The sequence below is a fragment of the Melanaphis sacchari genome, unplaced genomic scaffold (genome assembly GCF_002803265.2).
Source record: "Melanaphis sacchari strain LSU unplaced genomic scaffold, SCAv2.0 Contig54_pilon_pilon, whole genome shotgun sequence".
In the NCBI taxonomy this organism is placed as follows: Eukaryota; Metazoa; Arthropoda; class Insecta; order Hemiptera; family Aphididae; genus Melanaphis; species Melanaphis sacchari.
Genome location: NW_020271380.1, coordinates 230,401 through 258,383, shown reverse-complemented (window position 1 = coordinate 258,383; position 27,983 = coordinate 230,401). Strand labels below are relative to the sequence as shown.

Genomic DNA, 27,983 nt, shown 5'->3' with positions numbered 1-27,983 from the left:
ACAGTAAACAATTTTTGATCTTCGTCAAACATTTTTTTTTATTTTTCGTACTGCAGTCAGCAATAAGCGTTCTATACGATCAGTTCGAATCACAATAAAAGTAATAATTATGGTTGGCACTCGTTCATCGTTATTTTGTCTGCTCTGTACAATCCTGATTTTTCCCCTAAGCGGTAAATACAATATTATTTATTTTAGATACATTTTTAGTGCTTAAATAAATTACGATCAATACACTGTAACTATAGGAGTTATTATATTTATTTTGTACAAAATACGTGTGTATATTATAGATTCGAGTACATTTTAAATTTGTAACGCTTACTTCAAAATACGTTAATTCAATTATAAAACACGAGTGTATACCTGTATACCTATAATCACATAATTTGTTTTACATTTTTTTTGCGGTTTGATTTTGGTTTTAGATTCAAACGGGATAAGCAATTTTGGCGGAAATCAACATCGAAAAAATCTCGTAAGTAATTAAAATAATGCAACGCGCATTCTATATAGCTACTCTTAAACCCGTGTAGGTAGGTAATAGGTACTAGATAGGTACCTAAATCTATATACTTAGATATCGCCTAAACATAATGCTGGTATCCCGTTAAAATAGCGAAAATAAATTGACGAAAATAAAAATCGCGAACAAAAAATAGCGAAAGCTGTTTGAACAAATCTAAATAAAAGCGAATAACAATAATATCGATACTGATTTCTTCAGACACAAGTAAATTATTAGTTTAGAAGCATAATTAAAGATATCTTTATTCTTTAATCGTAGTTTAGTAGTAATCGAATGAATAATATAAGGAAAAAAATAGTACAAAGATTCGGCTGAACGAATTCAAAAATTAGTAAATATGTACCACGAAAATAATAATTTAAATTTTTTTAAAGGGATTGTCTATAATTTGTCATATTATTAGTTTATTAATATTTTATTATTATTATTATTTTTTTTTTAGTTATATATAAAATATTTATAAAAATAAACAATGTATAGAATATAGATACGTCAAAAATAATAATTATTGTCATAATTTTAGTTTTTTTTTTATATTTTCTATTTTTTTTTTTTTTACTCTCTATTTATTCTTTCAATTAAATAATTTTCACTGTTTTTATTCAATATTTTGTGTTTGATTTTTTGATTTTTGCTATTTTGGAGGTAAATTCATAATGCTATCTCTATGCTGATATATAAATTTGTGTTGTTTTGCTTTCGGAAAGTCATCATATAATAACATACACGCAATTGCGTTTTAATTGATACTTGCTTTAATTTTCCCTACATGACGTACTGCGGCTTACTGCCATTTAATATTCCCAAAGAATGTCAAATATGCATAACGTATATTATTCAAACACATTTTGATGAATCCAATACATTATCTATAAATAAGGATAAACGACACTCATTGAACTTGTGAGTATTCGGGCTTATCAAGAAACAAGCATAGAAATATATTATCTAATATTTTCTTTAATTAGTAATTACACATCGCAAAAAAAAAATGCCTGTACTTATTAATTAATACAAAATCAATATGAAATATTATAGAATAAATAATCAATTATAAGATGTTTTGTTTCATAATGTTCAAGACATATCAAAATTAAATTTATAATATTTAAATATTAAACGTTACTTAGGTGTAAAATGTTACACAACAATTCCTGTTCTTTATTTTAATATTTTAATAAATGTCATGAATTGTTATTTATAAAATGTGTTTAAATACTATAACTATACGTTTAAAAACGTACCTATAAAATAACCGAGATTGTCAAAACTGAAAATTTTAATAATTTATTAAACTCACGTTTATAGAATAAAAAGTTAAATTAACTTACTATAGCATTTCTCCTTGCAGTGGTTTATAAATCAAACTACACCACCACAATACCTATAATTAATTTATTATATTATATTACTACCTTATAAACAATAGTTTGTGGGTACCGTGTTTTAATAAATGTACAGGTTCTATCCTGAACACGATACATCGCACTGGTAAATTACCGTATACCTACTTCAGTAGTAAACCATAAATGATTAATACTCATTTATACAAAAACAACTGAATATATTCATAGTGGTACTATTATATTGACGAACAATGCGATGTGACGATGTCATATTATTATAATATGACTGAAACTCATATGCTATATAATATGCATTCAATTATAAGATAACCTCATAACGTCATTTTGTTTGAAACGAACCTATAACCGATGTATAATATATTTTATGTGTAGTTATATTATTTTAATAAACGCCAAAAAAAAAGTTAGTAGAAGACCTGTAAACAACATAAATTAGAATAATATTTATCTTATAAGAGGTACCTACTTTTTTATAGTGTTTTTACTCAATGCAATAGCTGAAAATGTTTTATTTTTTACTTTTCATAAATTATACCTATTATAAAAGTGATGATAAAATTGACATTTTTCGTAGGTCAACAATATTGTTACTTTTGCACGTGTATATACCGATGAATCCACTGTTGTAGTGTCTTTGTAGCGTTTGTGTATAGTATACGTAGATACACGCTAAGTGGTACTACACAGTTGATCGTATGATCCGTATTCATACTAATTGGATTAAAATTCAATTTCACCTTAATTATCAAGTTCAATTAAGTGCAAGACATAACATTTTCATCAGACCAATTAAATAGAACAGTTTGATTTAATTGAATAATTAAATATCATTTAACCGTGATACGGCTAATCTCATGCATTCATCCGAATAAAAATATATATTTGATCTTTTTTGTCCGCTACTGGATATTAAAAATTGCGTTTTAATAGTAGTCTCATATTTTGCGAGAAGGCTCTCATAGTACAATCAACAATAAAAATATTGTGTTCATAATAAATTATTGAATCTTCATTACATAATATTGTAACATTGACAAAACCTACTTATTGGTCGGTGATTATGATTATGAATTGTTGTTGTACACATAATAATTAAAATATTATTTATTATCACATATTATATATATTATGTATATTTTATAGTGTTGAATAGCTGAAAAAAAAATTGTATTATTATATCATATTATTGATTATTGTAAAATAATAATTTTTATATATTATATGAAATGTATAGTACAATAATAAACGTACATCAAAAATTATAATTTCTTTATTTTTTGTTAGATTATTAAAGATCAACTGTAATTTCCATATTAATAACATTTCTTCGTTTGGTTTGGAAAAATAAATTAGGTATCCTAATAGCTAAAATATTTTATAATTAAGTAATTTATTATACAAGGCCGGGATTAAGATGATAAAAAACCCTACCGATTGTGTATTTAAAAGCAAAATATTAAGATAAGATTAAATAATAAGATCTATAGTTAAGCTCCATACTACATGTTGATGTTATAATCAAATTAAATATAAATTATAATGATTTAAAATTTACATAATATTGATGGTATTAATTGATATCATAGAAAATAAGAAATATTTTTTACATTCTAATCAGATGATTTCATGCAAACTAACTAATGTATAACCTAGTATTATAAATATATTATAAAGTTTCTAATAGTTTTAGACTCGATAATTATAATGTTTTTCATTAAACGAAAAATTATATTAATTTACATCGTATAAAATATTGAAACATTTTCAAAAACTATATACGAAATAATAACTTAATCCATATTTAAAATATTATACATGACTTTTCCAATAGAAAATAAAATAATTTTATTAAATTCATCAAGTTTCGAATAATTCTAAGAATGAAAAATACATTTAGCTTAATAAAATAATAGAACTGTAAAAGAAAATATGTATTAACAATTCAATTAATTTATAACGTAGGTATATAAACACATTAGCATTTACTTTATAGTTCATATACTATATTTATACTTAACGTTTCATTTAAAAAATAAAAATAATAGGTAAAATAATTTTTTTCAGCAATTATTTTAAATTGCTAGACATAAATTACTGAATCGATTTAAATGTTCTATACATTTTTATACTGCAGATAGTTTTTTCAATGAAAAACATACTAGACTATATAATATTTAAGATCCAAATCCTACTACCAAAAAAAAATAAGTGATGAAACAAAAATAAGTTCATAGTTATTTAATTGAATTTCATATAATGCATGCATACATATGTACTACACCGCTTATTGATAAGACTTGTATAGTGCTATTTGTTCGGTTTTTACCGATCCAAGCAGAATAAAGTTGTATAATATATATATAATGATTTTGCAAAATATTTTTCGAATTTTGAATACACAGCATCATAACATATTATGGTACTATGAAATTGAATTAAACTCAATACAATTACATTAGAACAATCGTACTCGCAAGATACTCGTCTACAAGTTTAAATTACAATGCTTTCAGATTAAAATAAAATTATACCTTCATAACATAATATTACTTATAGTATAGCAATAATATCGATATTAGTGATTTATGAGACCTTTGTTTACTTTGATGGTATTGTGTTTTATACATTTATAAATTATATACAATTATACGACATTATCTTACATTCTATACAAACATAAACACATTTGTGTAGTCATAGAGCTATAATATATTAAGAAATTTTATTATAATATATAAAATAGAATATAATATTTATTATCGATTAGAACCAAATTTCTAAATGATTAATGTTAGTTTGATTTTTTTTCCTGTATAATGACATTTTGCTGCTTTATTATTTCTAAGAAATAATTTATTTTCAAAATAACAGTTACTTACGTACAACTAATAAATATTCAAACGAGATTGAATATTTTTTACTATAATTTCCATCAAAATCCGATTAATTAAAACCATCTATAATTTGTTAATTTTGTAAAAACTTTTAATAAACAAATTAATACAATAAAAAATAAATAAATATTCCGATATTTTGGGTGAATGTCATATTACATAAAAAACACCCCGTATCATTTTAATTTTTTAATTGTTCTATATTTAGATATTAGTAATTGGTAATTAACTACTAGTTACAAATTACCTAAGTAAAATTAAATAGTTTATTATTGAGATGATAAATTTTATTTTCAAGCAACCTTTTTAGTTGTTAATTTGAGATAAAATATAATTATTAAGCATGAAAATAATAACGTACTTGTTAATATTTATTTAAAATTATAGAAAATATTAGCGATAATTTAAGAAAAATATAATAAATAATAGTTAATTTAAAGTCTAAATCATAAAGATAGAAACATAAAAATGTCGTAGTACTATGAACTAGTACGAATCTATTAAAATAATTGCTTTACTAATATGTTTTTGCTGAAGTGAAATGAAGTGAAACCATTCAATTTCATGGCATTTGATTTCTATTACATATTTACAATAACCTAAAATATAGTTTTTTATAATAAACTATATTGTGAACTTAAAATTTGTAACATTTTTAAATTAATTTAATATCTCAACACGAATAATAACCACGTAAGCACATATTTTAATACATTTCTAATTTAAAATGTCAACGTGTTTAAAGTCATAAAATTCATTACATTTAAAAACAATTATAAAATCATAAATATTTACAGAAATTATAAAATGGAAACCACATATTTTTCAGTTATTCGTAATAATAATGGTATTTAACAACACTGAATATCTATCCATAAATATTTTTGTTTAGCACGAACTCGGACTTAGAGCGAATTCTGATGGTCAAATAGTTAGCGGCGAAGAAACAGAACAATATCCATTTGAAAAAGCATACTATTCATATAAAATACAATCTAATGAGGTAAATAATAAAAATGTAAACAAAATTTTAAAATAGTAGCTACGTGAAATACAGTGTGGTCAATGATTATTTCTCAATTTCCCGTGTCAGTTAAACGAGAAAACGGGAAAACACGACGATGTGCTATCTTGTCTGTACTTGTCATTTAAAAACAAATATAATTAACTTATTTTTGCAGTTGTTAAAAGATGTGCGATTAGAGCCACCAATCGATTATGTAACGCCCGAAGGATATAGTTTGGTATTGGAACCAATTGTTCATTTTTGTCAACGTGTAGATAAGAGTATTATTAAGAAATTTTCTGCAATCGGATCAAAGGACAAAGTGTACATTAATGTCGACGACGATTTGAGAAATATATCCACCAATGATTCAACTATTGTATACAAACTTAAGGTAGGTTGTTAAAGAAAATAAATTACTAAAAAAAAGTATACACAGAAAGCGCGCCACATGAATATTTGAATAAAAACTATAAATACCTATATGAAATATATATGTCATTATATATTTATGTGTAAATTTACATAAAACAATAATTCAGAAACGTGTCGTTAATCATACTACATTATAATATATTTAATTTGACGCGTGTAAAATGTTATATTATTATCTTTAACGAAATCATAATTACGAAAATATAAAATAAATTAACAGGTTATCAATATTTCAAAAATTAAAATATAAAGTATTAATATTTAGATAATTATTGGTATTCCATTTCCAAGTAAAAAAAAAATATTGATATTTAAGTTTGGCATTATACTTAATATATTTTATAATAACTGTGGTTTAAATAAAACGATTGAACAAATTTTTAGTCAAAACCAATCTTTGATATACATATTGAAATACATTCTGACTCTTCATTGTCATGAATTAATCATAATGATTCTTATTATTAAGAATCCTATAAATAGGGTGGTTTAAAGGTTGCGAAAATATTAGTAACATATAAATTTCATTTTACTATGTCTATAATGAATTTATTTTAATTACATTATTTTTATTCAAAACTATACTGTTATTTAATTTAACAATAAAAATAAAAACATTTATTTTTTAGGCAATAAAAAATGTTAATACTACGGTTGGTGGTTCTACGACTTTACTCATCAGAATAGTTGAATTTCTACCCATGTCTGGTACATATTATTGTTAAATACAGTTTTTAAAATATAGATTTTATAAAATTTCAAATCTGTTGTTATAGACACTGTACTTGCGTTTGAAGAACCTAGTTATTCTTTAAAGTTAGCTTATGGTCACAAAGGTAAAGTTTTTAAATTTAAGACCATAAAAACCACACACAAAGCAAAAGAAAAAAACACGGATTTGGAATTTGAAAAACAACCGGAAAACGATAAATACTTTTCAAAAAACGAATATTCTTTTAAGGGCAATTACAGCTTGGAATATGTACCTGGTATTACATATTATTAAATTAAATAACATAAATTATGTTTTATATATTTTTCTTGTACTATAGATACGTGGTTCTCAACCGGTGTGTCGCCGAGTAAGTCCAAATATATCGCGTGAAGTACTAATATTATATGACACAACATTTTTTTAACAATTAATGAGCAAAAAAAGTTTTTTTATATTTATCTATGGGCCTGGTTTAGTAGGCTGGTATCCTTCCAGTTTGTCAGTCTGGGCCTGAGTGTGTTGCCATTTTTATGGATTTAAATTAGGGTATCGCCATACAAAAAAGGTTGAGAACCACTGCTATAGAGTACACTAAGAATTTAATATTATATTATAATTAATTTAGAACAACTTTTAATAAGACTGAGAATTAGTGATGACGGTGAATTGGAGCTTTTGGGAAATATTGATGAGGGATACTATATTTTTGACGTCGTGGCAGTGGATTATAGTCCTAATTCTACTAGCATTTTAAAAGCTAGATCCAAAGTAATATACATATATAAATAAATCATTTTTTAACCAAAAATCTTATGAAAAAATATTTTTATTTCTTTACTGTTGTTATTTCTTTTACAAGGTCCACGTGTTTATCGATAACATAGCAGTATGTAGTTCAGGCATATCTAAATTCATCAGGGCTTTCAGTAAACACTATATAACCGAAGAGACTAAACTAATAACAGTTGTTCCGGGTACTGAATTGAGCGGTCAATGTATATTTTCGATAACACATCAATTTCCGTTCGGTGGTAAGTGCAACTAACATGATCATATTAAGTTAATTTCTAATTCAATAAATATTATGATAAGATAAAATATTATACGTTTGGTATACCTACCGGATAATTAATTTAACGTAATAGGTACACTAATTATTACTTCAATAATAATTAACTTTTTTGAGAAAAAAAAATATTAAAATAATTTTAATTCGTTAAAAACAACATATTTTTTATTATAATATATTATAGTAAAAAAAAAAAATTATTTCTATGCAGAATATTTTTTGCACTTCTACAATAATAAATAAAAATCTTACATAAGACGAATAGTTTATAAATTTTAATTAAAAAGAAAAGTAGAGTTAAATGGGACAGGGCTACTCACAAAATTTAAATCCACTATAATACTATATAATTATCGAAGTTTTAAATACTTATAACTAATAAGTTACTTTTTCAAAATTTGATTTTATAGATCAAAATACTGCTTCAGAATATGAATTGGCATTCAAAAGTATAAAAATCTTTTTAAAAAATTATAGCGTTAAAAACTATATTAAAAAAGTTTTGTAACAATTCAAAATTATGTCAAAGAAATATTTTCAAAAACGTTAGTATTTTCTTAAATGATAGTTTTTTGGTAGTTTAAGCAATACAACGCCTATTGGAATTTTATCAAACCGTTTAATAAATTCAGGTGCAATCATAATTTCACAAACTACAATATTAATATTATGCAGTGTAGCTTAAATTGTAATTGTGATCCCTTTAAATTTAGACGGTAATGATAAACCACAAACTGGCCTAAACTAAGTCCGTATAAAAACAGGGTGGAAAATCTAGATTTATGTCAGATAAACGAATTACCTACCCACTCAATGTTTTAAATACACGGTCACATTCATATTTAGCATACCGCTCATAGAAACAGCGATCTTGCAGGTTATATAAGCACTGAAATAATGCTCTCGCAACGTCATTATAATTAATTATTTACATATAATTCCACAGTGTTACAGTCTTATTAATAATATAAATCTGCTTAATTTATATATGTGAAAAGTGGATGTGATAATAAAATACGTGGCTGCGGTTGATTTAAATTCAACATTAATAATTGCTCTAGATAAATAGAAAAAAATAAATATAAACATATAAAAATTATTTATTTTATCATAATATTATTATATATATTAAAGACACAGACAAACTGATATCAATAACAGTTTAAAATAAAGATGTCCTTCCCTTATTAAAATTTAATTAAATACTAATAGACTAAAGTATTATTTATAAACACTACGCGTATATAGTGGTTTATTTTAAACGCCATGTTTTTATTTTTCCATGTTATTATATTATATTGCTCGTAAATTTCAATATAAATATTATTCATTAAACATGTCTGATTATGATCGGTATATTTTAATAACATGTGGATTGACGATTATTAACGCTAATAATATGTACAAGTTAATAAAACATAAATATACAGACATATGATATTCTAATTATTTCCCTAAGCGTATAAAATATTAAAAAATAATAATTAAAAAGTAACATAAATTATTTTATAGTGTTGTAACAGCCACGTGTCGACTTGTATTTTATGAACGCAACTAAGACATTATATTTAACACAGCCGTATAACGGCCAACGGCCGTGTAGAAACAACTTACTATAGTTCTATAATAGTAACTAGTAAGTACTCTGCTATTGTAATACATTGTAAAGTGTAATATTTACATGATGAGATAAGCGTAGTGATAGTCTAAGTAATACTATTAAAGCAAAATAACAAACGTTTCTCGAGAGGTTAAAAAAAAATCGATTATTTGTAATGATTATTTACGTTTACTATTAAATAATACAATATTAGTTTACTTTATCTTATAATTATTTACAACATACACGTTTGCAAAAATTCCAAAAATGACATTATGAATTTATATTTCAGAAAAAACTATTGATTAAATTAAATTTGATATGCTGTGAGATGAATAATTGACGAATACGAATTTTGCACGTTTGACTATACATAAATATTAACCATGAAACTTCAAATTGATTTTTATCATTCTCCTGAAAAATATAAAATTTACATCCATTTTTCACGAAATCGATTATAATTATTATTTTTTTCACTTAGAGTAACTGTTGCAACGTTTTATATCATTATTCAAGAATGTAAAAGTTGAATTTAGTAATTCATATTAAGTAATCACAGGCGGTTATGTAAGTTTTAAAGTTTAAGTATGGTGGCGGGTAGAAGAGTTTATTATGATACATAAATATACATTATACGGGTTTATTATTTCGTCAAAAATTAGACAATATATCATTCAGGAAATACATAGAATAAAATTTTTATTTTTTTTTTTTAATTATATCAATTTAATCATAACAATCAATATTTATTTTAAAAATTTAAGAATAATTCTATTTTCTGATAAGTATTCCGTAGATAATGGTAAGATAATCATCTTATATAAACATAAATAAATTACTCGAAACAAAGTATGATGTCTTGAATTATCCTGAAAATATTGCACTATGTTGGAAGTATGCAGTAGACGTCGTAGTTTTTGCACAAATTTTTTGATTTTTATACAGTAAAAATATTTTCCCTTCCCGAAACAATAAATATATTTAAATTATTTTTTATACAGATTTTAGGCTTCAACAGCAATAGTTGTTAGCCTTTTGTCAGTTTTTACTATGAGGTAGAGTACTGTTTTTTGGAAGATTGGGTATATGCGGTGAGGATTTGTGACTAAAAACTCGGTTGGGTCGTTCATCTGGGAGCTAGTAACACCGGCTGATGCTTGACCTCAGAACACGTTAGCGACTGAGGCCAATCACTGTGCCACATTACAATAAATATTATACTTGAGTTTATCCAGAACGCAAACTTCAAAATTTAAATACTACTACAATCCCGATTGCATCATTTTTATAAAAAATGTATCAGATCCGTTTGCTAGTTTCGCGGTGTGTACCCACTCGGAGTCTATATAATAAGAATACTTATGTACACAGGCAAGTTATACGTATATTATATTGTATCAGTGCAATACCTACGGACGCGCTCGTAACGGTCATACTCTTAGATTACGCGAATCGATCATCCTCCCGGGGTTCTTCATATTGTTTGTCCGATAAAAATATTAAATATAATATCGCTACCTACATAACAATTTTATACTTATAATATCTAATATCGCGTATACCTAATACTATTTTATTATAACCATAAATTATTGTATTATACTATTATTATTTATTATTTTATCACGCAAAAACGCCATCACCAACAAAAGGCCAATTGTTAATAATATTAATATTATAAAAAATATGATGCCCCCCAAAAAAAATAAATATTTTTATGCATAAAAATTCAAAATAATGCACCTCTAAATTAAATTTAAATTTTGTTTATTTTAAATAAGTTTTGAACTAAAAAATATATTTTTAATTAAAAAAAAAATGCATGGACTTTTAATTTGAAAAAAAAAATTACCACTTATTTTAAGTTTGCCGCGACAACTCATAATTTCAATTTTCATGTTGATGAGTACATTCGAAAATTTACGATTAATATTTAATTAAATAATTTTAGTATAAATTTCTCAAAATGCTCTAAAAAATTATTTTAAAATCAAAAATCGTCAAAAATTAAAAAAGGAACTTCTTGCTTTGATTTAAAAATACACGAAATGTAAATTTTATAAAACGAGCATGTGTAACCGAAGTCTTAGTCTTAATCATTAAGTATAGATTTCAATGGAGAACATTTAATTTCGTGTGTTTTATACATCTCATATCCAAGTAAATAGCTATGGACAAATGTATAGTGTTGAATATCGATACTGAATATTAAAACTATAACAGATAATAATTAATACTATTGTTTACTAAAAAAATTATTAAAAAATATTATGATAATAGTGATAATTTTCGTTCTTATTATTGATTCGAAATAATTCTAATTTTGACATATCTATAAAGTACGTACCTAAGTTATTTATGTAAAGTTGTAACCTATAAATACGTATTACGAGCAATAAAGTATAATAGATATCTAAAATTATTTAAGTACAAACAAATACTTTATTATTAATGCACGCGATATTCTTAATATTTTTTCCATATTAAGTTTATCCAATAATTATTGTAAATTTGCAACTCAATACCAAAATTGTTATCTATCGCTAAATTAAAATGGCCGTATAAAATATACCTATATGATATTAATCAAAGACAACACAATTTCAAATTTAATATTATAACATACCAATACTCATTAAAAAATAAAATACAGTAATACGTATCATAAACGTCATATTATACGACTGCTAATAGTATACTTAACCAAACCAATGGTTTTTTTTTTTATCTGGTCATGAACGCATGATTATTAATTATGTTATTAATGTTTACTACTGCTTGTTTTTTTTAAAAAGATTAAAGTATTTAAGTTTGAAATTATTTAAAAATAAACTACATGACAATATTTTAAAATGTCATCAATTTTTAAGAAATCATTAATAACTTTTAATAATATGAAAACAGTGTACAGTTACTCATCACTACGTTATTCTTATTATTTTTTTTTTACAAAATAAAATGCATATGATGACTTACGGAAGTCGATCCAATACAGTGTCCGACGCCGAAAGAACCCCAAACAATAACATTTTATGTGTATGCGTATTAATACAGCGTCGTTATAGTTTCTAGTCTACACAGCGTTATTACTTATTATAGTATTTTAGTACAGTAGTTGTCATTGCTGATTGCTTATATATTATACTGTTTGAATATCGTCTCACAAGAATCCTTTCACCCTTGTTTGCGTTATAGCATTCTATTCCATATAATTATACCCAGATATAGCGTACGTAATAATATAATAAAAGTTTAAGACTGTATAAATAGTTGATGATGGAACTATAAGCATATTATAGTATATAATATTAAATGAGAAAAATAGCATTATTTTATTTGATGTGTGAAGTTAGTGCGCAACTGCAGATTTTTATTAGGCAGTTAAGATTGTTATTGTTTTATAAAATTATTAATTTACTGAAAAGTAGCTGTTTCGCGCACGTGTACCGGAAGGAATGAAATATATCAAATATATCATAGTTTGTTTTTTTTTTTTTATCATCATATATAATTATAAAACTAAACCCTGTATATACTATGCGTAATTTATTTACACGATGGATTCGTAAATAAACGTATTAGTGGTGGAGAGGAGAGAATCCTCCGAGTCAAATGAAGTATAATAATAACAGATAATTGATCGAAATCACATCGTACGAAACGGTTTCGAAAAATTTCTCTACATAATTTTGAGCTAGTACCGAACAGGGGGTGAAGGTGGAAGGAAGCAATATAATTCTGTTAATTTTCTCCCAAAGCTCGTGATAATATTTATACGTCCGTGTCACTGAGATGGAAATGACGAGTAAAAGTAGTATACTATTATTATATTACGCGTGCTCACAACAACTCGAGATAGCAGTGGCGGTGATGTTGAGCTACATCCGGATATACGTCTAGCTTAATAATATTTGTCTATTTATCCCGCCTCAAGCGGTCGAAATGAAAAAAAAAATTGGCACATATCACATTCTTGTTTTTATGTATACACGAACGCCTCTGTTTATGCAATACACTTATACGCGCTATCATGTAATAATACGAGAATAATATTTACATATACATTTATAAAATATAATCATACTGAACAATAATTACAGAGCACCTTCATTCGTACGAGTACCTATATACTGAGCGTAATGATATTTTCTTTCCGGTTTTGTATTTGATTATTTATCTTGAAACCAATATTGCTTCTCGTCGGAAAATTATATCACAATGTACAACACAAAATTATGTAATCCATTAGTTTATAATATATGGTACTTTCTCGTTAAATTTGCATATTCGTTATCAAAAAAAAAAAAAAAACACCTTTTCTGTGTAATATAAAAGGTTAGAATAAAAATATTTACATTTGATTAAATGTTTTCAACGGAGTTCTAACACTGATTCTCTAGAAATTAACTAAATACTGTTACAGTTATACATTTATTTTTTTGTTTCATCCCGAGATAAGTTTACATTTAAAACATTCTATTTTACTATAATTATAAATTACTTTTTATCAAATATCGATATGGTTATTTATTCTTCGGGCATGAAATATAATCAAAAATAAATAAGTGCATTGACGTATTTGTACTGTTGATCATAAGTTCATGGCGTAACATCTGCACTAGATTAAAATTTCAAATCATTGAAGTTTTGAACGTGATAAGTCTGTAAATATAAACTAAAATCATAAAATAAGCCCCGAAAACTTTCCGTATTTTATACGCCTTGAAATTAATTTGTAGCTTAAATGTAGCAATAACTAAAAATAATGAGTAAAAAATAAAAACGTTCAAAACGGCTAATTTTAGATTTGAATAGTTATTACAATTAATGTATAATTATTATTATCATCAAATCATTCATTACTCATCGCCATAGTTTCTGCGAAAATAATTCACGATCTCACGGTCATAAAATATTACTAATATATTCTTATAAATCCCCACCTTAAATTTTATTAAGTAATAAGGCGTGAAATGAGAAGCACAAATTAAATGTTTTTTCTAAGTGCTCGAAAAAATTGTTTTTCCATAGATACAATTTTGTTTATTAAAAATGTTTGAAGTGAATATTTAAGTATAAGCAAATAAGCACAATAGTTACGACATGCCTATATAAAGGAGAATATGATTATATCAATAAATCAGCTACAGAAGAAGAAATTAAAAATAAATTATAATATCAAAGATTGACGAATTAAGAGTTTGTTTTTGAATTGCAAATTTTCTTAGGATTTATGAATTTATTATTACAATCAAATAGAACTCATTAATGATATAAATAAAAATATAAGCGTTGTTTCGTTCTAATTATTATAATATTATTGTAGGAATTTATAGCTCTAATTGTTTTAGATCTATTAAATCGATTTTTTTTTAAGATTTTCATATAATGTTTAAGTGCAAGTCGCTATTAAATTATTACGCATATTATATCCACGGGTTTGAGTTTCGATAGATTTACCGCGGTGACCAGGCACAATTACTAGTATACCACCATAATATTGTATTAATAATAATAACAGTTTTATTACACATTACATTTACTATTATTTTAATATACATGTAGAGTTTATTTAATCCTGGCCGCGTTTTCTTATCGACCACAAACTTCATCGTCTAGCTGCGTAGTTGTCGGAGCAAACGAGTTCCGACGTTAATGTACAATGTGCACTGTATCACGTCATATTATTATATAGGTACTGCATAAATACGATCACTGAAACATAATAATGTCTTTTCTCTCTTAGATTTGCGTAACACATTTTTATTTAATTTACACTCGTATGTCAGTGTGTGTGTGTGTGTGTGTGCGTGAGTATACGTACACCATTTATACACGTGGTTTGACAACAAACGTTTTAATTATTATCCCCAATGGAATATCAAATAAGATGAATGTTACTAGTGGCAAAATTTTGACCAGTGAGTATAAAGAGGTGTACTGATGACCAACGGGTTTGTAATATGTATAAAGTCCCCTTTCCACCATGTCCAAATTAATCTGGGCAATACAATTGTGAGTTAAAAAGCTCAAATTGCAAGTAATTAGAAGTTGAGAACTTTTGAATTTTTAAATAAATTAATTGAAAAAATTACCAAAATGATCTAATATGTACATATTTTACCATTTTCATGTGGGGATGGAAAGATTTTCGAAAGTTAGTTTTAATCATCTAAATTAACGTTGTCTGAATGATCAAGATGTGAACTAGCGAGTAACAATTTTACGATATTGTACTCATAAATATTAAAAGTTCTGCTTCATGATCAGGCTCTTCGACACTATATAATATTTTGAGAAATACAGAGTGTTTCATGACTAACTGACAATTGCTATAACTTTTGTTTTACTGAACATTTTCATTTTTTTTTTTTTTTTTTTTTTTTTTTTTTATATAATCATGTTTTAAAAATCATATCACCAAAATGACTATTTAGATTTTTTTAGATGTCAAATAAAAAAATTTTTAATTTTGTGAAATTTAAAAAAAAAAAATCAAAAAATATTTTAAATGTAGTGCAGATGACAACTGACAATTTAAAAAAAAAAAAAAAAAAAAAATTAAAAATGTTCAACAGAACAAAAGTTATTTTAATTGTCAGTTATTCGTAAAACATCCTGTATAAATTGCAGTTGTGTCATTAACATTTTTTAAGAAATGATACGCAATATTATTGTTTTATGACGTCGATTGAAAGAATTTTTCCAACCTATTTTAAAAAATAACTAATTCCGTCTTAAATACGATTACATTTTTTATTTACATCATGCATTATGAAAACAAATGTGTATGCAATTTAATGTATTTAAACTATTTTACCATCGTATTACTATATTGCAGGCAATCCATTAAACGTAAAATACTTATTATTTCGGAAACTAAAAACAAGTTTTTAATTTGTATTCCTTATTTTAAAACTGAATATCTTTTGGAGTACTTTAATTTTTTAAGCATCGAAATACTTCAAATAGTTTTTTACCTCCAAATATGAAATTAAAAACGTATGTATAATAGTTATTCAAAAAAGTAAAAAACCTTAAACAAATAATAATGATAAAAAATAGAAAAACATTCAATGTTTTCAAAAATTATTTTAATGACTGAAATTTATGTAAAAGAAACATTTCAAAATCTTTCTTGTCTAGTTTTTTTTTTTTTTTTTTAATTAATGAGTGTCTTATATTAAATAGATCATTCCGCATATGCTTTGAATTTACTAACTGCAGGTATATATTATATTATTATGTATCAGCCCACATTGATTTTCTTTTGATGTTTAATTAAAAAAGTTGCTAATTAAGTATAACATTATTATGTCTTAGATGACTTAGATGAGTTATTATCTTATCAATTTCTAATTTTACCTATAATATCATATCATGATAAAATTTCTCTGACGTTCATAATGATTTTTACTAGTAAATTGTTTCTTTTCTATTTTTTAAGTAAATAACTACAGGGTTTCATTAATAAATAATTATTTTTAACATATGAAAAATGTATTTTAACATCATGATAATAATACTGAGAATAAAAATAATTTTTATAAGCCTACAAATATAGTTTTCTAAAAATCATTATAAAATTATGTCGTGCATGTTACTCCTTCGAACTAAAAATAAAACACTGCAGTTAAAATTTAGTTCATTAAAGTGGCTATTAGTGATGTTTACGACTATGGAAGCATGATATAATCATTGAACGTTTATGCTGCTCGTATAAATAAATATTTTACTACCATAAAATCGCGATGACGGTCTATTGAGAAAATAGTTATACGTGGATGATAAAAGTAACCACTGTTTCATACTTGTGCAACCCTAAACTTACTTATTACCATTTGACCACAATATTACCATGATTATTAACACAACAATATAATACATAAAACTTATAAATTATAAATAATTTATAAAAAAGAGAATCATTCCCAAATATTATTAACTGTATGATTTCTCGCATAAACAATATCACAATACAGTATAACCTTCGTAGTATGAACCCTCAATTATCTGTATACTACAGTTAGCGCATTCGAATGTTAAAACTCGTTGAAGCACTCGTATTGATAATTTTGTTAAAATAAAATAAACATAATATGTTCCTAGATGTATGCAATTGTAATAAATATAAATTTGTCATAAAAAAAAAATAAATAAAAGGCAACATTGTTATTATAAAATGTTGTATTTTGATAATAAATTAATAAGAAAGTCTATTCAAAATCGATAGTTTTCAAATAGGACTATGACTATGCCATAATAAAATTTCCCCTTCCCGTGAAAGCGTAGCATTAACTAGCATTATTATTTATAATCTAAATTTATAATTAAAATTGTATTTTGACCTAATGCACAGTGGGCGCGGACTTCTTCACCATCGACAAGAAAACGGGCGCCGTGAACGTGAAAAATCTCATCGACCGGGAGGCGTACTGGTTCGAAGACATGGAAGAACCGTCCGTGTATCTGAGACTAAAGGTCCACTGCCCTCCGGCGGTGGACGGTCTATCGGTCATTCGGCCACTACACCTGTCCGACGTGGACCAAATCGTCTACGATCCGACTACAACATTGGTGCAGTTAGTCATTGTGGACATCAATGACAACGCGCCGGTGTTCGCCGACAAGCACATAGTCGTCGGGTATCCTGTGCAAGACGTGGCCAACACCATTATTCCCAAACACCTTCTGCAGGCCAAGGTAAGAATAGTTGATGACCGATGGGTATTGTATAAATTTTTGTTGTCAATGTTTTTTTTTACATCGATCGAAAACAAAGACCAAAAAACAAAACACAAAAAATTAAAACAGCAAGCATATTTTAACTTTCGTCACAGACGAAGTAGGCGTTATGTCTTTTAAAAGAGAATTTATTCGATGAAATGCTATTCGACGTATTGAATCGATCACCGACCCCAAATGGTTTTTCTTTAGTGAACCTAACAAATACTAGATGGTAATGTATTATCGTAAGATATGATGCAATGTGTATATGCTCTTCACGAAAAAATACTATGTCGCATACATACTGTATTATGCATTATATTATAAACTCTATACGTGGTACCGGTACATTGACACGGGTTTCGCGTACTTATGGCAGTTGATATTTTACCGAGTCGTTTTCGTGTATGCGTTAAAGTCTATTGAAATAATAATAAGACAATCGGCGTTATGTAACCACAGGTGACTGAATGGTCAATAGAAATTATCAAATCAGCTGGAAGTTGTACCCGGTTATCGGTATACATCTCTATTCAACGGTTATCGAAACAATTACTATACGTCAATCATTCAACTTGTATATGCAAAAACCACTGTCCCTCTCTATACTTATATACATACAGTATTCGTCTGTAACAGGTCCACCGGTTTCACTTGAGATATCTAAAATTTCGCGTTATACTTGTATAATAAAAAAAATGAGTCTAGTACTATGATCAAAACAAATTTGAGTTTTTAGTCCTTCCAAATAAAAAAACAAGCGTCGTCCTATCAGATAAAAATTTATCTTGTATTAAGTAATAGTAAGTTTATTATTTAATGCTCGTGTTAGTCTGTGCGTATCAAGTTTTCGCATCAACAATACGTGTGAAAGTAAAACGTTTTATCGAGTACCTCTACTATATAACATTATAATATACCTCTATACTAAGTATAATATAGGAATTAATGTAAGGTATTGTACAGTATATTATTATAGCGATAAGACTATCGACGTTTTAGATAAATCGTGGTCGACAATTTCGGAGAACTAAATATTATAATATATGCTATTAATTATTACACTCGTTTATAATCCATAGCTATATGTCTATATTTAAATGTGCATATATCATCCACGAAAAACTTACGAGGTCGATCGATATTATTATTACTATTATATACTGACGCGGTTATCATTTTAAATTGCACACGGGGTCTAGGTCGCGCACGACATAAATTTACTGTGACCGGACATCGGAAACGTCGCTGTACTAAATAAAATATAATATAGCGCCAAGTATTAGAACGTAAAATGTGTTTAAGTCGGTCTAGTTTATAATAGTATATAGATACAGATATTCAAGGTGAAATAGACGCCTTAAATAGACAACAGTAACGATGACGACGATGGTGCGCGATTATTACATGGCCGACTTTGTTCACGTTAAGTTGTATATTAAAATATCGCATATTATTATATCTTGTATAGATACCTACCGTTATCATAAAAAATACTTCCCCGGCGACAAAAGAAGCAGTGGTCATCAAAATTATTATTTTAAATTTATTATCAAACAGTCATATTAACCGCAAATTTCCGAGTTAGTGCTCTTAGCACAGGTGCCTGTATTATACAGATTAATCTATGCTTATCCCATATTCCTTCTTTATAACGCAGCTATTCAATATCTGATCTATAGAATTTTTATTTAAATGTAAAATCTATATTTTTAAATTCTATTTTTTTTTTTTTTTTTTGTTTGCTATACATTAACACGTTGATGGAGGTGGCTGCTATTGCATTCGTCAACTAAACAACCCTTTTAAGATTAATACTATAGCAATTATCAACGTGTAAATATTTGTTAACATATTATGATTTATGGTATAAATATTTCTAAACTATGTAACAAAACAAAAATTGCCATAAACTGAAAATATATGAAAAGAACCGTTTTTAAAATTTGAATGCTATAACTGTCACGTGGAACATAAACTTTAAAATCAAGAATACTATAGCATGTAGCACATACTATGTACAGTCTATCAACGTATTAAGGATTATTATCTTTATTTAAATATTTTAGTAAGTTACTCAGAAAATACTGTTATGAATTTTGAATTAAATGTATAGTAAATAAGGAGGACGATAGTGGAAGGAGAAAGAGGTTCTCATTTAAAAAACAGAATTTTGCATCACCACAGAACAGACACTCCTTGAGTAATTTCAATAATTTTTAAATAATAAGGTATTGTAGTATATTGAGAAATTTCAAAAATAAACATTTAAATAAATGTATCATTAAAACAAAAAATAGGGTGTGAGCATGCTTAGAGAATCATACTGTATACCTCAATATCGCATTTAATAATATATAGCATTATGATACACTCGTTTTCCATAATTATGCATCAGAATATTATTATATATTATCATTATCGAGAACTTACAGTAGAAATCACCTGCGGCCGACATGTTTATTTTTATTTTATTTTTTGCATTGCGTTTTGGTGTCTGGTCTGTTTTATTATTGTTGTTATTGCTATTTTGTTTTCGTCGAACCATGATTAATTGATCGACGAGAAGAAAGTCGTGTCGCTTAAGTTGCACTCTTTGGAAGTACTTATTATATCTAATACTCAGGCGAGCTATATATAGATACGCTGGAGGTATTGCTGCACGAAGTATAAAATATACACATAAATATGTGTATGTGTGTTTGTATGCGTACACACATAATTGAATAATAATTATTATAACCATTGTTTCTATGCATATAATATTATTATTTATATTATTACATATTGTCCGGCTGTGTAAACAATTATCGGTGTCAGCCTCTTCTTTTTAACCTTTGACAGTGACAGTGTTTATTGATTTCTGCACACGTATAAAAACGATAAATTAATACTGAACTTATAATATGCGTAGTACGATCGAAAGCATTTATAATATCTATAATATATCTATACAAATTCTACAATTCAATACACATTTTAATGATCATATTACATCTGATATATTAACTGTAGACATACGCATACATTTTATATAATATATTATATTACTCCTATAGTTTAGTGTTTACTACACGGCCAGAAAATTGTTTAAACATAAACAAAAAAATAGCCGTAAACATTAATATTGATTTATTCTTATCTAAATACAGAGTCTTAAAAATTTCCAGTGACAAAAATTGGTGAGAATTAAATTGGTTCTAATGCAATTCCTACCGTTTTTGTCACACAAAACGTAAAAGACACTGTATACACACACACACACACACACATATATATATATATAAACAAAGGTAATTTTTTTAGATTAATAATAAGTGAACTGGATTGACTTATTTTAATAGATCATTAAATATTATACACTAATCTACTTCTCTTAGTGTAATAAAACTTACAATAATAATTAATAACTTGAAAATTGATTTTAATGTATCAAAATACTCAAAAAACTACGTTAATATGGGATATAAAATTAAAATCAAAATAATTGTTTTAAACTTAAATTTTTAAAAGATTCAAAAATAGTTTAAAAACATTAATGGATATCGAAATAATAGTTTTTTATATTAAAATAGTCACCGTATATAATAATATCTAAAACGACATAATATAGTTTCGTTAAAATACAAAATTATTATTTTGCATAAAAATTAATTAATACCTACTTTTATCGTTTTTTTAATAAAATTCCTATATTTCATAGCTTATAATACTACTAATTTATTACAAAAAAATAAATAATATTTTAAAAATATTTATAATTTATAGTTTTCAGTGTAATATTTTAAACTATTTTCACTATCGCGGTCGGTTCATTTCATATTGTTAATTCATTATTTTTTTTTTTTTTTTTTTTTTTTTTTTTTTTTTTTATAAATTTCAAATATTTTATCGCTACTACAAAGAAAGATTGATTTCCTTTTTAATTTATGGCAATATATATTATTATGATTTTATTCACATATACTTCAGTAAATTATTTTTCAGAATGCCGGCATAAAATAGATTGCTACGAATTCATATATCACGAACACTATTTTTCATTACCTATTCACAAATTTATTTATTTTCATAGTGTTGATTAAGTATATACTTTTTCTACCAAGGCCACTAATTATTGACTTAATGGTTTAAAAACATGGTAAAATAATGAGAACATAAAGACTTGAATTTAAAAATTACTAACAGAAAAAAACGAAAAAAAATACGCGTATTGCTATATATTACTTCATTACACAACTCTCTTCTTGTTAGTATTCAAAAAAGCTGCAAGTACTTAAAAAAGGTATATTTCTTGTGTTAAGAATTTAGAGCTAAAAATAAATAGATAAATAAAAATAATGAAATAAAGTATTAACATAAAGTTATAAATACACAAAATGTATAAATATATATTTACCACTATGGTTTACTTTTTATGAACAGTGTCATCCATATTTTACATTTTACAAAATCACATTTTCCAGAAAAAACTTAAATAATATTTTTATAATTTATACTTACTTAATATACTGTTTAGTATCATCTGAAATTCAAACATTAGTTATAAAAAAGGCTATAATCTTACTGTATTATTTTCTTCAAATGTATTCAATGTTCAGATTATTTATTTGTACCTACGTATAAACTATACTTTCAATGTCTTAATGTCTAACCTACAACAGATACATTTTAATTTCGTAATTATTAATGTAATATACAATGATACTATTCTTGAAATTAAGCTATTAATATTTCAATTAAACTTACCAGAAACACCATACAATAACATGATACATTCGACCATATTCAGTTCAAAAATTGATTTTTCGGTACTTTTACTATTATATTATATTAAATTATACAAACATAGTAACATTAAAGTTTGAACACAATAATATGTAACTATAATAGTGCAGTTTATTAAATTATATGCGTAATTATATTTATTATTTGTTTATGTAAACGTATATTTATCGCAGGTCGGATTCATGGTCATCAAATTCATATTGAAACAATATTGAAGAATTATTATTTTAGGCCAGGTATATAAAATAAATTCATAAATTTATAATATATCGATTATATAATTGCAGGATACAAATAGTGGTATTTAGTATATCGTGCAGACTATCATAACACATTTTATGATTAAAAAAATAAATAATATTTCTTTATCCCTGTAATTTTCAATAATAAATAAAGATCGATAAAGAATTCTAGTATAAATTGTTACTTTATTTGTTAGAACATAACAATAAATTCATAAAATAGATGAAGTTTAAAAAAAAATCATATAAGCATGTTAAAAAATGTTAAACATATTTTACATTCTTTTTAATATATATAAAAGTAAATTATTTCATTTAAAATTTACTTCGTAAATAAAACATTTTTAACATTTTTAAATACTAAAAATAGTTTGTGGATAATAACTCTAAAAAATACATTTTTAATATATAACTTTGATAGAATGTAGATTAGTATATTAAGCACTAAAATAAAATATATTATATACAATATAAATATAATGTAAAAAGTTTGTTTTACATTTATCATTTAAATTATTATCAAATGTATAAAATATCTTAATGTAGAAACTTTATTAACCAACTATACCTAAATATAAATATTTATGATCATTTTTCAGGGAATCTTTATAGGTTTATTTTAATAGAATCAAATAAATGTTTGCCTATTTGCATTTTTTGGCATTCCGACAGTATATATATATATACGTATATAAAAGAACTTTTCTTTTTATAAAACTGAGTTTATTTTTGTTTTAACAATTGAGTTAATAATTCATAATATTATAGTGATATTAAACTTTAAAATGATAGTTATTTCATATTTTGACTTAACATCATGGAATATTTGTATGTTTGCGTTTAGCAACATTAAACCTAATAATGATTTTAAGATTTCTTAAAATAACTAGGTTTTCTTTTTCCTATCAAACTTTTTTATTGAATTCTGTTCAAAAATGTCCAAAAAGTTTTTTAATCATTATACTTCTTAAACATATTTTTTGTCGTTATAAATGATACATATTTTCTATCAAATATAATCTGCAGACAAGACAAATTGTGAAAACATGTTTAGCTGATCGAAACTTCTTAAATTACTCTGAAGAAAAGAATTCTTTCTTTAAATTATATATATTTGAAGTAAAAAAAATAATAATTTTTACAATAAACGTCTGTTAAGAAATATAATATAACACGCTTAATGCATAAAAAATACACTTGAGTAATGCGTACACATAATATTATATAATAATGTACAATTTATTGTTTTCTCACCGTTTATTTTTAAAATATGTGAACGTCCAATGACGATGAATGAAATAGTATAAAATAATTATTACAAAATATCTATAATCTAAAGTAAACATTTTTTTAAAAATAATTCAATGATTTTTGGTTTCAGGCGACAGACAAGGACGCGGGAAAACACGGAAAAATACAATACTCGCTGAGAGGAGATAACGCTAATGACTTTATCATAAACGCAGACACAGGAACAATATATTGTATGAGTCTGGTGAACGATAGCACTGCGAATAAAACATTTGAGGTTGTAGCCAAGGACAACGATGGCAAATCCGACGGATCGGAATCTACGATGGCTATTACCGTAAGCAACGGGATTGATATATTTAGCACATTATATAATGTACATCAAGTATCATATGATGGTCGCTTCGTTTAGCGGTCAAAGGGTCGGGGCAAAAAAATATAAACGTGATATCCACTAGAATATAAGATAACTCTGTGGTTTCGTGCATAATATAAATAAATAATTTTGAAAATACCATCCTTAAAATTGAACTTTGGTTTGACGATTTCAGGTGAAATTCCTAACGTTCTCTGAAATCGTTCGGGTAAGCGTCCAGTTCAGCTCCACCGAAGATCCCGCAGCTGTCGAATCACAGCTGTCTGAAATATCGGGTGTCAAAGTTATGTCGCTCACCAACGACGTAATCAACACATTTATGGATGGTCAATGGCACACTGAAAGAGTGTTGACCGTGTACGGAGTAAACAACACTGATGGTTCGGTGGTGTCAGCGTCAGAGCTACAAAAGTCAGTTGAAATAATTTATATGACAAAAAATATTTTTAAAATGTCAATTTTACGTTACATTTGATTAGCACTGCATTTCAAAAAATTAATTAAACCGGTTTCGGGATGGATAAAACATTTTAATTTTTTGCAATTGTCACTCGTTAGTATAACTTTTAAATTGGTAGATACAGATAATTTATTCGAATTTGGGGTGTTGGTGAACATTATACGTATATGCTAGCTTTTCAAAACAATAAGTTTATAAATTAATTAACCTTTTTATTTATAAAATATATTTGTATATGTTTTCATGACATAATAATAAACGTTATGTGCATAATTTTTTTTTTTCAGAAATCTAGAACATAACGCCAAAGTATTGGGTGTAATGCAATTATACAATACAAATTCCGACAACGAAACAAGCACCGTGATGTCCTTAGTATACGCAGCAATGTTTTTCTTAATGTTGTCCATGGTAGCTGTGGGTTTGCTTTATTTTGGATACGTTAAGTGAGCACAATCATTATATTATATGTATTATTATTAGGGCTATGGTTTTTATGCACTGTAAAATATAGTTAAATATGCGTTCAATTTCGTTAAAATAATATATATAATATGCAAATATAATAAAATATTCTATGACTTGCCAATATTTTCTAACCTATCAATAAGTGAAATAATCGTGTACAAAATATCTCGTGGTTTCAAAACAAATTGAATAAAGTTAGTTTTTGTGTAAGCAATAAGCACTAAGCTAAATAATTTTTGTTACTCTTCTTTTTTTAACGAACTCGCAGTATTTTTAAATAGTTTTCGTTTAAAGCGAAATCACTGATTTTATAAAATTGAAATTACGAGCGTAATATGATATGACATCTAACTTTTGGACTACTTTCGTTTTAACATATCATAAGATATGTATTTCTCGCTTTTATATTTGCAAAATAAAAAATAGTTCACAACGTTTATTCGTATGAAGTACCACTTCGTGAACATTGTTAATCACAATATGTGCGAATAAACGCTGCAAAAAAAAAAACATATTGGTGTAAATAAATCCTAGTCTTAATATAATTTTACATAAGTACGCAAAGTGCGTAAAATTTACAATAATAAACGAATTGCGTTAAAAATTTAAAAACGTTTTAAATCACTTTTTGTTAATAATTTATTGCCGGACGCTGTCAATCATATGTTAATTGTTTTATGCTTTATAGAAACGGCCGTTATTTGTCATGTATTTCCAGTCCGTCCACGACACCGCTGAAAGACGATATCGAAAACATGTAAGTACCTATACGGTCCATAATAACTCGGCCATTTATCGCATGTCTGCTCCACGTAATGATATTATTATAATAATTATTATATATAAAATATATAATATGAGTACTGCGTGTATATTGCGTACGTGTAATATTATATCATTGTACGTCAGTTTAAACCGGTTTTTTTAATATTATTTATTTTTTTTCGTTCTCAGGAGTCAGAGCAACTGGATTACGACTTTCAACAGAACCAACCTGACGTCTAACAGAGTACGATTCCCGGGGTGATTATAACATTATTTTAAATTTATTTATATCAATATTAGATAGTATTATGTAATTTCGATTTTTTATTGTCCAACGACGCGGTGTTTTTTTTTTTATTTTACAGGGATATTAACTCCGAGGCGGTGCCGTGTAGATCCAAAATCACAAATAACGCGACTGTCGTCGTGGAAAACAGCCTGTACGAGGCTATACCGCCCAAAGGAACCGCCGTCTTGGCCGTGAATAATAATTCCTCGATTGTTAAGCTCGAGTAAATATTCCAGTCGAGTCCCGTATAATATACACTTAGAATAATATATTGCGTGATTCGTTCAAAATATATATATAGCTTTCTTTTCTTTTTTTTTTTAGTTCTAAGGTCTCCTTTGAAGATGACTTGATAAAGTTAGAAAAAATGGACGAGGTGTTTACGCCTACGGACGAATTATCTTTTAACTATTGAGTTTCAACTTCTGACAGTAAAAAAAATCACTTCAGTCGACATTAGTTCCAGTTCGACGTTTAATTTTTTTGTCCGGATATACACACTTCGTACACACATTTCTATATAGCACCTACATATTACCTACCTATTATATACGTCCTGTTAATATGATAATTGTATATTATTTTTAAAACGCGTTTACAAGACCTTACAATATTTTTATGTATTTAAATCATTCAAAAATCACCTTGAATATTGATAAGTCCTTGCTCAATACTGTTTTATGTTCAATCGGAAGCTCATTCAATTTTATAGAATATCGATGACGTTAAAATCCGTTACACTTTTTTGCAAATAGGAGTGGTAATTTTTTTCGATGATATTAATATGAACCTGTTATTAAATTCAACGATTCGCCAATTTCAAAAGCGCTTACCGATCACCTTGTAACACATTTATAATACCGATGCGGAATTTAATTAAGATAATAGTCCATTTACACAAACACTAATAATATCATTTATTGTGAGCATGTATATATACATATATATATATATGTATGTATGTGTGTGTGTGTGTGCGTGTGCATAGATCAAATTTTT

At 26.0% G+C, this 27,983-nt stretch overlaps 1 protein-coding gene across 1 annotated transcript; it reads left to right on the top strand.

Annotated features, from left to right (window-relative positions):
- The first annotated feature begins 18 nt into the window (after positions 1-18).
- Positions 19-27,906, top strand: LOC112599655 (cadherin-87A-like). The gene is made up of 16 exons (XM_025346651.1): positions 19-173; positions 429-478; positions 5,683-5,793; positions 5,972-6,190; positions 6,861-6,939; positions 7,008-7,220; positions 7,572-7,714; positions 7,806-7,977; positions 17,978-18,321; positions 24,757-24,963; positions 25,178-25,413; positions 25,750-25,908; positions 26,619-26,687; positions 26,885-26,953; positions 27,061-27,207; positions 27,309-27,906. The coding sequence occupies exons 1-16, from the start codon at positions 110-112 to the stop codon at positions 27,397-27,399; spliced, it is 2,373 nt and encodes a 790-aa protein (XP_025202436.1). The 5' UTR covers positions 19-109; the 3' UTR covers positions 27,400-27,906.
- The last annotated feature ends 77 nt before the right edge of the window (positions 27,907-27,983 follow it).

Bases quoted from the DNA above. Each gene is read 5' to 3' on its own strand.
- LOC112599655 (XM_025346651.1), top strand. From the start codon at position 110: ATGGTTGGCACTCGTTCATCGTTATTTTGTCTGCTCTGTACAATCCTG. The intron at 5,794-5,971 runs GTAAATAATAAA...TTATTTTTGCAG, and splicing joins ATAAAATACAATCTAATGAG to TTGTTAAAAGATGTGCGATT. The intron at 18,322-24,756 runs GTAAGAATAGTT...TTTTGGTTTCAG, and splicing joins AACACCTTCTGCAGGCCAAG to GCGACAGACAAGGACGCGGG.